This window comes from Drosophila serrata, unplaced genomic scaffold (genome assembly GCF_035046125.1).
Source record: "Drosophila serrata isolate PLE 108 unplaced genomic scaffold, ASM3504612v1 contig_294, whole genome shotgun sequence".
NCBI classification, from domain to species: Eukaryota; Metazoa; Arthropoda; class Insecta; order Diptera; family Drosophilidae; genus Drosophila; species Drosophila serrata.
In genome coordinates this window covers 29,418-43,564 of record NW_028257192.1, presented here as the reverse complement: position 1 = coordinate 43,564, position 14,147 = coordinate 29,418, and the positions used below count along the sequence as shown (strand labels likewise).

Below are 14,147 nucleotides of genomic sequence, written 5' to 3'. Positions count from 1 at the left end.
TTTATATAACTCTACAATTTTGTGTAAAACTTTATGAAAATCGAACTAGTATATCCTTAGGTCTAGAAAGAACGATAAAGAAAATAATACAATTAAAAATTATAACTATTTCAGTTTTTAACAGGATTTGATCAAATTTGAGATATAGCATTTTCAAGTAACTTTAGAATTTTGTAAAATTTTATGAAAATCGGACTACTATATCCTATAGCTCCTATAAGAACGATGGAGAATTTAATAAAATTAAAAATTATAACTTTTGCCGTTTTTAACAGAATTTGATCAAATTTGAGATATAGCAATTTTATATTACTCTACAATTTTGTGTAAAATTTAATGATAATCGAACTAGTATATCCTTTAGGTCTCATAGGAACGATCGAGAAATTAATAAAATTAAAAATGATAAATTTTTCAGTTTTCAACAGAATTTCATTAAATTGAGATTTAGCCATTTTATATAACTCTACAATTTTATGTACAATTTTATGTACAATTTTATGTACAATTTTATGAAAATCGGACTACTCTATCCTGCAGCTCCCATAGGAACGATCGAGAAATTAATACAATTAAAAATTATATCTTTTTAAGTTATCAACAGATTTTGATCAAATTGAGATAGAGCAATTTTATATTACTCTACAATTTTGTGTAAAATTTAATGAAAATCGAACTACTATATCCTATAGTTCCCTAAGGAACGATCGAGAAAATAATACAATAAAAATTATAACTTCTTCAGTTTTCAACAGGACTTGATCAAATTTGAGATACAGCAATTTTATATTTTTCTACAAGTTTGTGTAAATTTTTATGAAAATCGGAGTACGATATCCTTAGCTCCCGTAGGGAACGATCATGGAATTAATACAATTAAAAATTAGAAATTTTTCAGTTTTTAACAGAATTTGACTAAATTGAGATAGAGCAATTTTATATTACTCTACAATTTTGTGTACAATTTTATGAAAATCGGACTACTATATCCTGCAGCTCCCAAGAACCGATCGAGATATTAAAACACTTAAAAATTATAAAATTATACAATTTTATGAAAATCGGACTACTATAACCTTAGCTCTCGTAGGAACGATCAAGAACTGAATACAATTAAAAATTATAAGTTTTTCAGTATTCCACAGAATTTGATTAAATTGAGATTTAGCCATTTTATATTACTCTACAATTTTATGAAAATCAGACCACTATATCCTGCAGCTCCCATAGGAACGATCAAGAAATAAATACAATTAAAAATTAAATCTTTTTAAGTTTTCAACAGATATTGATCAAATTGAGATAGAGCAATTTTATCTTACTCTACAATTTTGTTGAAAATTCAATGAAAATCGAACTACTATATCCTATAGGTCCCATGGGAACGATGGAAAAATTAATACTGTTCGGAGCAGACCGCTAGCGCCTAATTGTGCGCGCATGGGTGTATGGCTGCACCTGCTGCGCTCTTTACTTCTCTTTGTTTATCTATTTTTCTCTCTCTTCTTCTTCTGTCGCCTTATCTATGCTAAGCTACATTTTAAAATATATATTGAATATATAAATATATATATATAATATATTATATAAATATATATTGAAGCTAATATTCGATCGGTAGTTGCAGCTCCGACCAGAGAGAAAACGAAAATAAATACAATACTGGTTCTGACGAACTGAAGTCCTCGATTTCCCAAAATCGCTTTACTACGGCAGCAAGTGTGTCATCATCCGATTGATTAATAGGATCCCTGACGATGGCAGCTAATACATACTTATGAGTTGACGCACTCGGCAGCCCTCCAGACACGATCCAACCAAGTTTGGTGTTCTGGAGTGTTGGCAACGCGCTATCCAAGTGAATTTGCCCCGTAGCAATTATTTCGAAAAAAAAGTCCAGCACCAATTAGAAGATCAATCCGCTCTGACCGATTAAAATTAGGATCAGCAAGCGAAATATTTTGCGGAATTTTCCACGATGTGGCATTTATGTTAAAATGAGGCTGATAATCAGCGATACTGTCAGTCACAACCGCGGAGAATGAGACACGATAGCTTTCATCCCGGGATTGCGCTACAATGTCGACTGCCTTATCGAAATTTAGAGAGGATTCCCCAATCCCAGAGACTAGGGTATGCGACTTTCGATGATTTAAATTGAGCTGCTTCGCTAGGCGAGAAGTTATGAAATTTATCTGAGATGCCGAGTCAAGGATGGCTCGGCATGGCATAAATTTTCCAGCCTTATTCCTCACATAGATGATCGCGGTTGGAAGCAACACGTAATCAACAGGCAACATATCTGTGGGGCTTGGTGGAGGGTTCGATGAATGTGAACATGATACTAATGCTGATGAAGATGATGTTGATGGCTGAGAGTTGGGAAGTGGACTGGATGATATTGATGAGACTGAGGTGGATGGTACGGATGGGTCCTGATTGATATGCAATAATGAATGGTGCTTCATAGGACAATATCTGCAGTGCGTTGACTTGCAGTGCTGCAAGCTATGCCCCTTACGCAAACAATTGAGACACAGGTGCAACTTCTTTGCTTCTCTAAATCGAAGATTTGGACTCAAATTTAAAAATCGCGAGCATTTTGCCAAATAATGATCCCTAGCGTCACAAAATATACATAGAGGAGGATTTGAGTTATCTGAAGCAATTAACGCGTTTGAGCTATATCTGTGCAGGTTTTTTCCCACCTGCTGGCCTGGTGTTTGCGTTACCAAGGCTTGATTCAAATTTTCCATCATCCTACACCTCCTTTGCAAGAACGACTCCATAGACTCCCACGTAGATAGGTCGCTAATGGACAAATCCTCTTCCCATTTTTCCCGCGTCCTCTGATCGAGCTTCCGTGCCACGATGTGAATCAGCAATCCGTCCAAGATTTGTTGCGTAGTGGCCAGGGTACGGATTGCTCGCAGATGCGAATTCATACAATCGCTTAACTCCCGAAGACCCTTGTCTGATCCCTTCTCGACACCTTTTAAACCAAATATTTCCTGCACGTGTGCCTGAAAATGTAGAACCTTATAATCAAATCGATTTTTGAGTAAGTCCAAAGCCTTTCTGTAATTGGCATTCGAGGGCTCCAGCGAACGTATGGTCTCTAGAGCCACGCCGCCTAAACTTGACCTTAAATATTGTAATTTTTCAATATCACTTAGCTCTTCGTCGTTTCCGATGACCGTGCTGAACGTTGCAATAAAATCCGGCCAATCGGAATAGGATCCATGGAACCGAGCTATCTCCAAAATTGGCAACCGAGGCTTCCTAGATCGGAAAGAAAGATCCGGATGATTAAAATTGTCTATGGAAGTTGAATTTGCAGCGGTTGCAGCCGGCAATTGAGATTTGCGAAGCGCCGCTAAACCTCGATTTATCTTCGCCTTCACATCCATGAATTCAATCCGATGGTCGCTTGCTATCTCCGAAAAGTCCAATTTTACCAGCGAAGTCTGTGCGGAATCAAAGGCCAAATTTAATGAATTAATCCACTCCAGTCGCGCCAGTAAATCAGCTTCATCAAACTGATCTACAGTCTCCGGATTTATGAAATAATTCATCGAGCTCAATTGCCGCAAAACGGATTGGGCCTTGGCTCGGTAAAAGTCCACGTCCCTTGGCGACTCATTTTGATGCTGAACCGAATTTTCCGTATTAGACATCTTTATTTTCTCACGCGAAAAGAATTAATAAAGGGAAAATGTCTGACCGCTTCGGTATATAGGAACCCGTTTAGTTTTCACCGCGCAAATTAGAGGTTAATCAGCGTCACCGAGATGCAACGGAACCTCGACAATGTTGTTATTGTAATTGTCGGCCTCGAAACAGCGGAGTTTTGGCACACGCACGTCTATGCTATATATGCATATGTATATATATGTTCAATAGGCGCTATTAACGACGCTTAAGCGCGAGCCACCTTTCTCTACAATATTTGGCACAACACAGCTTTTGTTTATCAGCGCGATTTAAACGAAAATCAGCGGCCGGCTATATGCACTCAGCTTGTTATGTACAAGGTACGTGTGTATGTGAGTTTGCTTGTGTGCTTATGACCGAATGCCAGTAAGCGACAGCGAAGCAAAGCGATTTGTTTAAACGATATTAAACAACGAACACCGGGTTGCAGGCTCCGAACCAAAGAATCACGTCGGGGTCACCAAAATGTTTATGGGGAAGACAACGAATTTGCTACCCTTAAGCAATAATTACAACGCACGAATAGGTTAATTAAATGCTGTGTATATTTTCGTTCACTTCTCTGGTCGGAGCTGCAACTTATCAAAGGTGTTGATGAATTTGCAGCTCGATGAAACGTCCATGCAAACAGCTCCCACTAAAGCTACAGAACGACGCTCTGGAAGATCTTTAACTGGCTCCAGCAGAGAGGGCCAATTCGATGAGCTTTGCAGCAGGAACGAAGGTCCGTTAGCCCAAAGGGAATGATCCAGCAATTCTCTTGGGGTACATCCTCTCGACACGACAACTGCCGGGCTTAAAATTGTCGGAACGTGATGCCAAGTCATGTCTTTCGTCATCTCCTGTATTTTCGCGATTCGGTTTGAAACAAATACGTTGAACTCCCTCGGGGGCTGGCGAATCCATGCCAACACAATAGACGAGTCAGACCAGCAATGAAATGCGCAGTCGAAATCTATACTTTCCTTGACGTTTGCTATAAGCTCAGCCAATAATAGTGCTGCTGAGCGTTCCAATCTTGGAATTGTCAAAGCCTTCAAGGGAGCCACTTTCGACTTGGCACAGAACAAATGGACCTTTAATTCTCCATTAACCTCCGATCGCAAATATAAACACGCTCCATACGCTGACAGGCTAGCATCGCAGAATCCATGCAGCTAAGAGCGCAGCAGGTGCAGCCATACACCCATGCACGCATGATTAGGCGCTAGCGGTCTGCTCCGAACATACTCCCTCCGTTGGAAGAGGTACTGTTTCAACTTCATCGGCATCGTGGGGCAGAACGGCTAGCTTGGCGATTTTGTGGCCTCCAATCGGCCAACAACTTTTCAAGAAGGCAGCTGGCTTTTCTACGGCAGCAAGTGTGCCACCATCAAAATGATTCGTAGGATCCTTGACGACGGCAGCTGAGACAGACTGAGGAGTTGATGCACTCGACAGCCCTCCAGACACGATCCAACCAAGTTTGGTGTTCTGAAGGGTTGGCAACGCGCAACCCAAATGAATTTGTCCCGTAGCCATTATTTTGAAGAAGAGTCCAGCACCAATTATAAGATCTATTCGATCTGATTGATTGAAGTGAGGATCAGCGAGCGATATATTTTCCGGAATTTTCCATGATGTGGCATTTATGTTGAAATGAGGCTGATAATCAGCGATACTGTCAGTCACAACCGCGGAGAATGAGGCACGATAGCTTGCATCCTGGGATTGCGCTACAATATCGACTGCCGTATCAGCATTCAAAGAGGATTCCCCAATCCCAGAGACTAGCGTATTCGACTTTCGATAATTCAAATTTAGTTGGTTTCATTCTTTGGACGTTGATGCACTAAGGTCAGTACATACAAGTGGCCCGTATGACACCAGGCACGTGCCTTTTTGGGTTAGGTGTTAGTAGGCGCGATGGAAAATATAGGACAGAATACGAGGAAATTGACTACCGGCGTGCTGCCAGATTGTTAGCTTGCATGCTTACTAAGTGTGTTAGTATTAAAAATTTTAATTTGGGAAGGAAATCTACGTTAGAGATTAGTGTGTACAAATCATTATAATTTGCACATAACACTCTAAAAGGTTCATGCAGTTCAAAGGAGGTCCTACAGTGGCGCAACACTAATGGGATATAGGATCTAGTGGTTCTACATGGTACATGGAAATTAAGCTGACTCAACAAGTCAGCACTTTCCACATCACCATGGATAAGGTTAAAAATAAAGGTTATCCCTAGCATCGTTCTACGATTGGCTAAGGACGGCAAGTTTATTAATAGGAGTCTACTAGAGTAGGAAGGTAATCTTTGGTTTGCATCCCAATTTAAACCGCGTAGAGCGAAAAGTAAAAAGTTCTTTTGAACCGACTCAATGCGTTTACTATGGACGCCGTACTGAGGGCTCCAAACGCAGCATCCATATTCTAGGATAGGACGAACTAAGGAAGTATATAAGGATTTAGTGACATAGGGGTCATTGAATTCCTTCGACCACCGTTTAAAAAATCCAAGCACACCCCTGGCTCTATTCACCATAGACGAAATATGATCAATAAAGTCAAGTTTTGGGTCCAAGCGGACGCCCAAATCGTCAACTGTATTAATTCTTTCCAAAGAGCAGCCGTTCAGCGTGTAAGTAGCAAGCTTAGGAGCGACACGAGAGAATGTCATTAGCTTGCATTTTGAGCCATTTAAGTTTAATAAGTTTACACAGCACCAAGTTTGAAAATTATTAAGATCTGTTTGTAAATCCGACTGGCAGGCAACGTCATTGTATTGCACGCAAAGCTTGACGTCATCCGCGTACATAAGTACTCTGGAGTTAGTCAAGACTTTGGGCAGGTCATTTATGAACAATGTAAACAATAAGGGTCCCAAATGGCTTCCTTGCGGGACACCAGATGTAACCCTTAGAACATTGGATAAATTATTCTTAAAGAGGACCTTTTGCGTCCTGCCATTCAAATAACTAGAGATCCAATTAAGAAGATCACTTGGAAAACCCATTGAATCGAGTTTTCTAACGAGGAGAGAATGGTTAACAGAGTCAAAAGCTTTACTGAAATCAGTATAGATTACATCTGTCTGAAAATTATTATGGAAGCCCTTTATAATATAGGAAGAGAGCTCCAAAAGATTTGTTGTTGTTGATCTTCGCTTCATAAAACTATGTTGACATGGAGAAATAACCGATCTACAAAGGTGCTGTAAGTGAGGGATGATAATGTTTTCAAATAATTTAGGGATGGCCGACAACTTAGAGATTCCTCTATAATTGCTGGCATCCAATTTGCTACCTTTTTTGTGGAGAGGAATAATAAACGATTCCTTCCAAATAATGGGAAAGTGGGAGGTTTCCAAGGACAAGGTAAACAATTTCAGAAGGGGATAGCACAGGGCGTCGGCACAATACCTGAGCACACAGCCAGGAATTCCGTCGGGACCTGGCTTGACACGATGAAGTTCTAAAAGGAGAGAGCTTTCGTTTAGGCTAGGACAGAAAATTAAGTTTGATTTGGGTATGAATAGTAGGAATAGGTCTGGTGTAGATACGAAGAGCTAGAATAGGTTGTTTGAAAAAACTGCGAAAATAGATCGGCTATTGCCTGATCATTATTTGCATTAGAATTTTCAAATGAAAGCGAGGAAGGATTTGTTTTAGGCTTACGTTTAGTGTTAACGAAATTATAAAACTGTTTTGGGTCCTGTGAGAACTGGGCCCTGCAACGAGTTAAATAGTTTTTATAACACTGCGCGTTCAGCACGGTAAAGTTTGACCGAGCTGATAAATAAGATGAAAGGGCAGATTGAGAACCGGTGATTTTAAATTTAGCATACAGATTTTTTATTTTTAAGTCGGCTCAACTCTTTAGTAAACCACGGCGGTTTATTCGAGCTTGGCGGATAATATAACGGAACACATTCAGTAAAAAATGAATTCATGGCGCTGTAAAAAATATCCACGGCAACTGCCATGTCAGTGCACATGTATAGATCGGACCAATTGAACTCGTTTATAAAATTATTTAGCCGTTCAAAGTCCGTTTTGCGAAAACATAGGACTTTATTGGCTGGACGGTCAGAAATATTCTGTACGTCACACCCAATATCAAGAGTCACATCGAAAGTTGGATGATAGGGATCTTCGGGCTGCGTCAGAGGCGCCACCCTTGCTAAACTGACTCTCGCATTATCAGAGACAAAGCAAAGATCAAGCAAGCGCTGTATGGAATTTCGCACATGGTTGACTTGAGACAGCGAAATGTCAAACAAGCCAGCGATAAAGTCATGTTGTGTAGGTGTACTGAGAGTATTGGTGGAATTATTCGAGCACCAAATAGCACCAGGGATATTAAAATCTCCAAGAACTACCAACTGGTCTCTATCCAAAAGTCTACTGGAAACCATCTGAATAGCGGAAAGGTGATTCCAATAAATAGGAAGTTCCGACAGTGGAGGTATGTAGGAACAGGTAATAAAAATTGAGCTACCTTTGATAGATAGCTTCACACAGAGGAATTCAACATCGTTGCATTCCTCGAAGGTTAATAATTCTGACGTGAGTGAGGAGTCCACCGCTATAAGAACTCCACCCCCGCGTCTGATAGGGCGATCTAGCCGATATACTGTGAACACAGCTGGAAAAACTTTGGATCTCAGAATCTCCGGCTTTAACCAGGTTTCTGTGAGCACAATAACCTGAGATGCAAACGAAAGGCTATCAGAATACAAGTTAGAAAGCTTACTACGTAAGCCTCTTGCATTCTGATAGGAAATACCTAAGGAGTAGGTTAGTTTTTTGGGTCGGGATTGGAAGACGTAGAAGGTGCAGTGGTAATTTCAGGCCTGGGAAGAGTTATTCCTACAGGCCGCTTTTTCTTTTTCTTCGCCTCGAATTCCTTAACAACTATGTACTCTGGCCAGAAGTTGGGAGAGCAAATAGTGTTAAAGAGCTCGTTAGGGACATTTATTTTGAAAGATGAAATGTCCCTTGCGTAAGAAAATTTGAACTTTTCCACCTTTATCTTAATTTTTTCGGCTCTGGTTTTGCCTTGTATAAAGGCGAGAACATCTTCCGATGTTTGGTCAGGGGAGAGCCGCGAGACAAAAATATGTCTCGTTGGTGGAACAGCTATAAGGGCTTTTGGCAAGGCAGATTGGTTATCTGCCGTGCCATTGTCGGCCGGTATTCCGGGCCTAACACCCTGGGCAGATATATTTATGTGAACGGGACTTTGGGGGGTCAATATTTGCGACCCCCCAGGGGATAAAACAGAAATCACCGGCGGTACGGGCACTCCCGCTGCACATTCGGATACCGAATCTTTCCTAGCGCTCGATCTCAGCACGCTTGGAATTAATGCTGAGGTCGAGGGCTGTGCCGTGGGAGGCTGCTGCTGAGAGCCTGTTGCGGGTAGTTGGGGTCCGTCTACATGCTGCCCACCAATAGCAGTTTTTTTGCGCCTAGGGGACTCATTTAATAGCGTAAGGCTATTAAATTGGGTGTCCAGCGCCAAGAACATATCAAGAGTTTTACGAAAACTCGTTAAAATGCCCTTAAAACCGCTTTTGGTTTGCCGCATGAAAGATGTCATTTCCCTTTCTACATCGCGACAGGCCTCACAACAGTAACGCAGGCCGATGTTTTTCCTTACATCGTCCATCGTCCGAGCTGCAACCCCAATACACTTGGCGTGCATGACGTTTTCGCACAGCCAGCAGCCGATTGTAAGGTCACCTGCAGCAATTGCCTTTTTGCAGGTTTTAACGGAACAGACAATATTTGAGGACATTATAAAGACTTACCACTGTACTTTCAATTGAAAAAAATGAAGAAAGAAGCGAGAGCGAGAGCGAGAGAGCGGGAGAGCGTAATAGATTAGATAAGATAAGAAGTGCAGCGGCACAACTAAAGCGAGAGAGTTGGAGAGCGTGGGAGATAAATAGATGAAACGTTTAGCTGTTGCGACGGCGCAAACAAAAGCTAGACGAAGAAGGCACAAAAAGGAATTCAAAATATGCAAAAGCTAGCACTAGCAGCACAACTAAATTGAAGAATAAAACCAATTATATACACAAAATTAGGATAGCTGCATGCACACGCGAAGTGAACGGGAAGTTATAAACACAAATTAGAAAATTTAAGTTAACCCCGGTGGTTAGATTGAAACTTTAACACAAAACGAGAGCGCAAGAAAAAAACACGTCCGTTCACTTGGAAAGATGATGGATATGATTGCTAGGCGAGAAGTTATAAAGTTTAGTTGAGACGCCGAGTCTAAGATTGCTCGGCAAGGCATAAATTCTCCAGCCTTGTTTCTCAAATATATGATCGCGGTTGGAAGCAACACGTAATCAACAGGCAAAATATCTGTGGGGCTTGGTGGAGGGTTCGATGAACGTTGATTAGCTTGGGATGATGAATGCGATGATGAATGTGTTGATGAATGTGATGATGCCAATGCTGATGAAAATGATGTTGATGGCTGAGAGTTGGGAAATGGATCGGATGATAGAGATGAGGCGGTGGATGGTCCCTTTGGGTCCTGATTAAAATGCAACAATGAGTGGTGCTTCATATGACAGTATCTGCAGTGCGTTGACTTGCAGTGCTGCAACCTATGCCCCTTGCGCAAACAGTTGAGGCACAGGTGCAACTTCTTTGCTTCTCTAAATCGAAGATTCGGGCTCAAGTTTAGAAATCGAGAGCATTTTGGCAAATAATGATCGCTCGCATCACAAAACGTACATAGGGGAAGATTTGAGCTACCAACTGAAGCAATGAAGCTATTCCCATGCAGGGCTTTTCCCACCTGCCGGCTTGGTATTTGCGTTACCAAGGCTTGATCCGAATTTTCCATAATCCATAGAATCCCACGTAGCTAGGTTGTTGATGGACAAATCATTTTCCCGCGTCCTCTGATCGAGCTTCCGTGCGACTATGTGAATCAGCAATCCGTCCAGGATTTGTTGCGTAGTGGCCAGGGTACGGATTGCTCGCAGATGCGAATTCATGCAATCGCTTAACTCCCGAAGACCCTTGGCTGATCCCTTCTCGACACCTTTTAACCCAAATATTGCCTGTACGTGTGCCTCAAAATGTAGAACTTTATTATTGAATCGATTTGTAAGTAAATCCAAAGCCTTTTTATAATTGGCATTCGAGGGCTCAAGCGAACGTATGGTCTCTAGAGCCACACCACCTAAACTTGACCTTAGATATTGTAATTTTTCAATATCACTTAGCTCGTCATCATTTCCGATGACCGTGCTGAACGTCGCAATAAAATCCGGCCAATCGGAATAGGATCCATGGAACCGAGCTATCTCCAAAATTGGCAATCAAGGCTTCCTAGATCGGAAAGAAAGATCCGGATGATTAATAATGTCGATGGATGTTGAATTTGCAGCGGTTGCAGCCGGCAATTGAGATTTGCGAAGCGCCGCTAAACCTCGATTTATCTTCGCCTTCACATCCATGAACGCTGTGGAGAATTCAATCCGATGGTCGCTTGCTATCTCCGAAAAGTCCAATTTTTCCAGCGAAGTCTGTGCGGAATCAAAGGCCAAATTTAATGAATTATGATGCTGAACCGAATTTTCCGTATTGGACATCTTTATTTTCTCACGCGAAAAGAATTATAAAGGGAAAATGTCTGACCGCTTTGGTATATAGGAACCCGTTTAGTTTTCACCGCGCAGATTAGAGGTTAATTAGCGTCACCGAGATGCAACGGAACCTCGACAATGTTGTTATTGTAATTGTCGGCCTCGAAACAGCGGAGTTTTGGCACACGCACGTCTATGCTATATATGCATATGTATATATATGTTCAATAGGCGCTATTAACGACGCTTAAGCGCGAGCCACCTTTCTCTACAATATTTGGCACAACACAGCTTTTGTTTATCAGCGCGATTTAAACGAAAATCAGCGGCCGGCTATATGCACTCAGCTTGTTATGTACAAGGTATGTGTGTATGTAAGTTTGCTTGTGTGCTAATGACCGAATGCCAGTAAGCGACAGGGAAGCAAAGCGATTTGTTTAAACGATATTAAACAATGAACACCGGGTTGCAGGCTCCGAACCAAAGAATAACGTCGGGGTCACCAAAATGTTTATGGGGAAGACAACAAATTTGCCACCCTTGAGCAATAACTACGAACGCACGAATAGGTCGATTATATGCTGTATTTTAGTTTCGTTTTCTGTCTGGTCGGAGCTGCAACTACCGATCGAATTATTGACTTCAACATATATAAACTTAAAATGTAGCTAAGCATAGATAAGGCGACAGAAGAAGAAGAGAGAGAGAAATAGATAAACAAAGAGAAGAGCTAAGAGCGCAGCAGGTGTAGCCATACACCCATGCGCGCATGATTAGGCGCTAGCGGTCTGCTCCGAACAAATACAATAAAAATTATAACTTTTTCAGTTTTCAACAGGATTTGATTAAATTGAGATAGAGCAATTTTATATTACTCTACAATTTTGTGTAATAAATATCCTATATCCTTAGCTCCCGTAGGAACGCTCAAGAACTGAATACAATTAAAAATTATTCATTTTTCAGTATTCCACAGAATTTGATTAAATTGAGATTTAGCCATTTTATATTACTCTACAATTTTATGAAAATCGGACCACTATATCCTGCAGCTCCCATAGGAACGATCAAGAAATTAATACAATTAAAAATTATATCTTTTAAAGTTTTCAACAGATTTTGATCAAATTGAGATAGAGCAATTTTATATTACTCTACAATTTTGTGTAAAATTTTATGAAAATCGAACTGATACTATATCCTATAGCTCCCATCGGAACGATCGAGATATTAATACAATTAAAAATTATATCTTTTTAGGTTTTCAACAGATTTTGATCAAATTGAGATAGAGCAATTTTATCTTACTCTACAATTTTGTTGAAAATTCAATGAAAATCGAACTACTATATCCTATAGGTTCCAAAGGAACGATGGAAAAATTAATACAATAAAAAATTATAACTTTTTCAGTTTTCAACAGGATTTGATCAAATTGAGATAGAGCAATTTTATTTTACTATACAATTTTGTGTAAAATTTTATGAAAATCGGACTACTATATCCTTAGCTCCCGTAGGAACGATCAAGAACTGAATACAATTAAAAATTATAAATTTTTCAGTATTCCACAGAATTTGATTAAATTGAGATTTAGCCATTTTATATTACTCTACAATTTTATCAAAATCGGACCACTATATCCTGCAGCTCCCATAGGAACGATCAAGAAATTAATAGAATTAAAAATTATATCTTTTTAAGTTTTCAACAGATTTTGATCAAATTGAGATAGATCAATTTTATATTACTCTACAATTTTGTTAAAAATTCAATGAAAATCGAACTACTATATCCTATAGGTCCCATAGGAACGATGGAAAAATTAATACAATAAAAAATTATAACTTTTTCAGTTTTCAACAGGATTTGATTAAATTAAGATAGAGCAATTTTATATTATTCCACAATTTTGTGAAAAATTTTATGAAAATCGGACTACTATATCCTTAGCTCCCGTAGGAACGATCAAGAACTGAATACAATTAAAAATTATAAATTTTTCAGTATTCCACAGAATTTGATTAAATTGAGATTTAGCCATTTTATATTACTGTACAATTTTATGAAAATCGGACCACTATATCCTGCAGCTCCCATAGGAACGATCGAGAAATTAATACAATTAAAAATTATATCTTTTTAAGTTTTCAACAGATTTTGATCAAATTGAGATAGAGCAATTTTATATTACTCTACAATTTTGTTGAAAATTCAATGAAAATCGAACTACTATATCCTATAGGTTCCATAGGAACTATGGAAAAATTAATACAATAATTAATTATAACTTTTTCAGTTTTTAACAGGATTTGATTAAATTAAGATAGAGCAACTTTATATTACTCTACAATATTGTGTAAAATTTTATGAAAATCGGACTACTATATCCTTAGCTCCCGTAGGAACGATCAAGAACTGAATACAATTAAAAATTATAAATTTTTCAGTATTCAACAGAATTTGATTAAATTGAGATTTAGCCATTTTATATTACTCTACAATTTTGTGTAAAATTTTATGAAAATCGGACTACTATATCCTTAGCTCCCGTAGGAACGATCAAGAACTGAATACAATTAAAAATTATAAATTTTTCAGTATTCCACAGAATTTGATTAAATTGAGATTTAGCCATTTTATATTACTCTACAATTTTATGAAAATCGGACCACTATATCCTGCAGCTCCCATAGGAACGATCAAGAAATTAATACAATTAAAAATTATATCTTTTTAAGTTTTCAACAGATTTTGATCGAATTGAGATAGATCAATTTTATATTACTCTACAATTTTGTTGAAAATTCAATGAAAATCGAACTACTATATC

At 39.1% G+C, this 14,147-nt stretch overlaps 1 protein-coding gene across 1 annotated transcript in view; it reads right to left on the bottom strand.

Moving 5' to 3' along the window:
• The window catches only part of LOC147643060 (uncharacterized), a 40,117-nt gene extending 36,129 nt beyond the window's left edge, over nt 1-3,988 (bottom strand). Inside the window, exon 1 of the mRNA XM_086836888.1 lies at nt 2,256-3,988. Coding sequence (XP_086693014.1) covers nt 2,256-3,677 — 1,422 coding nt within the window. The 5' untranslated portion in view covers nt 3,678-3,988. The remainder of the gene's footprint in view (nt 1-2,255) is intronic.
• Between the last annotated feature and the right edge of the window lie 10,159 nt (nt 3,989-14,147).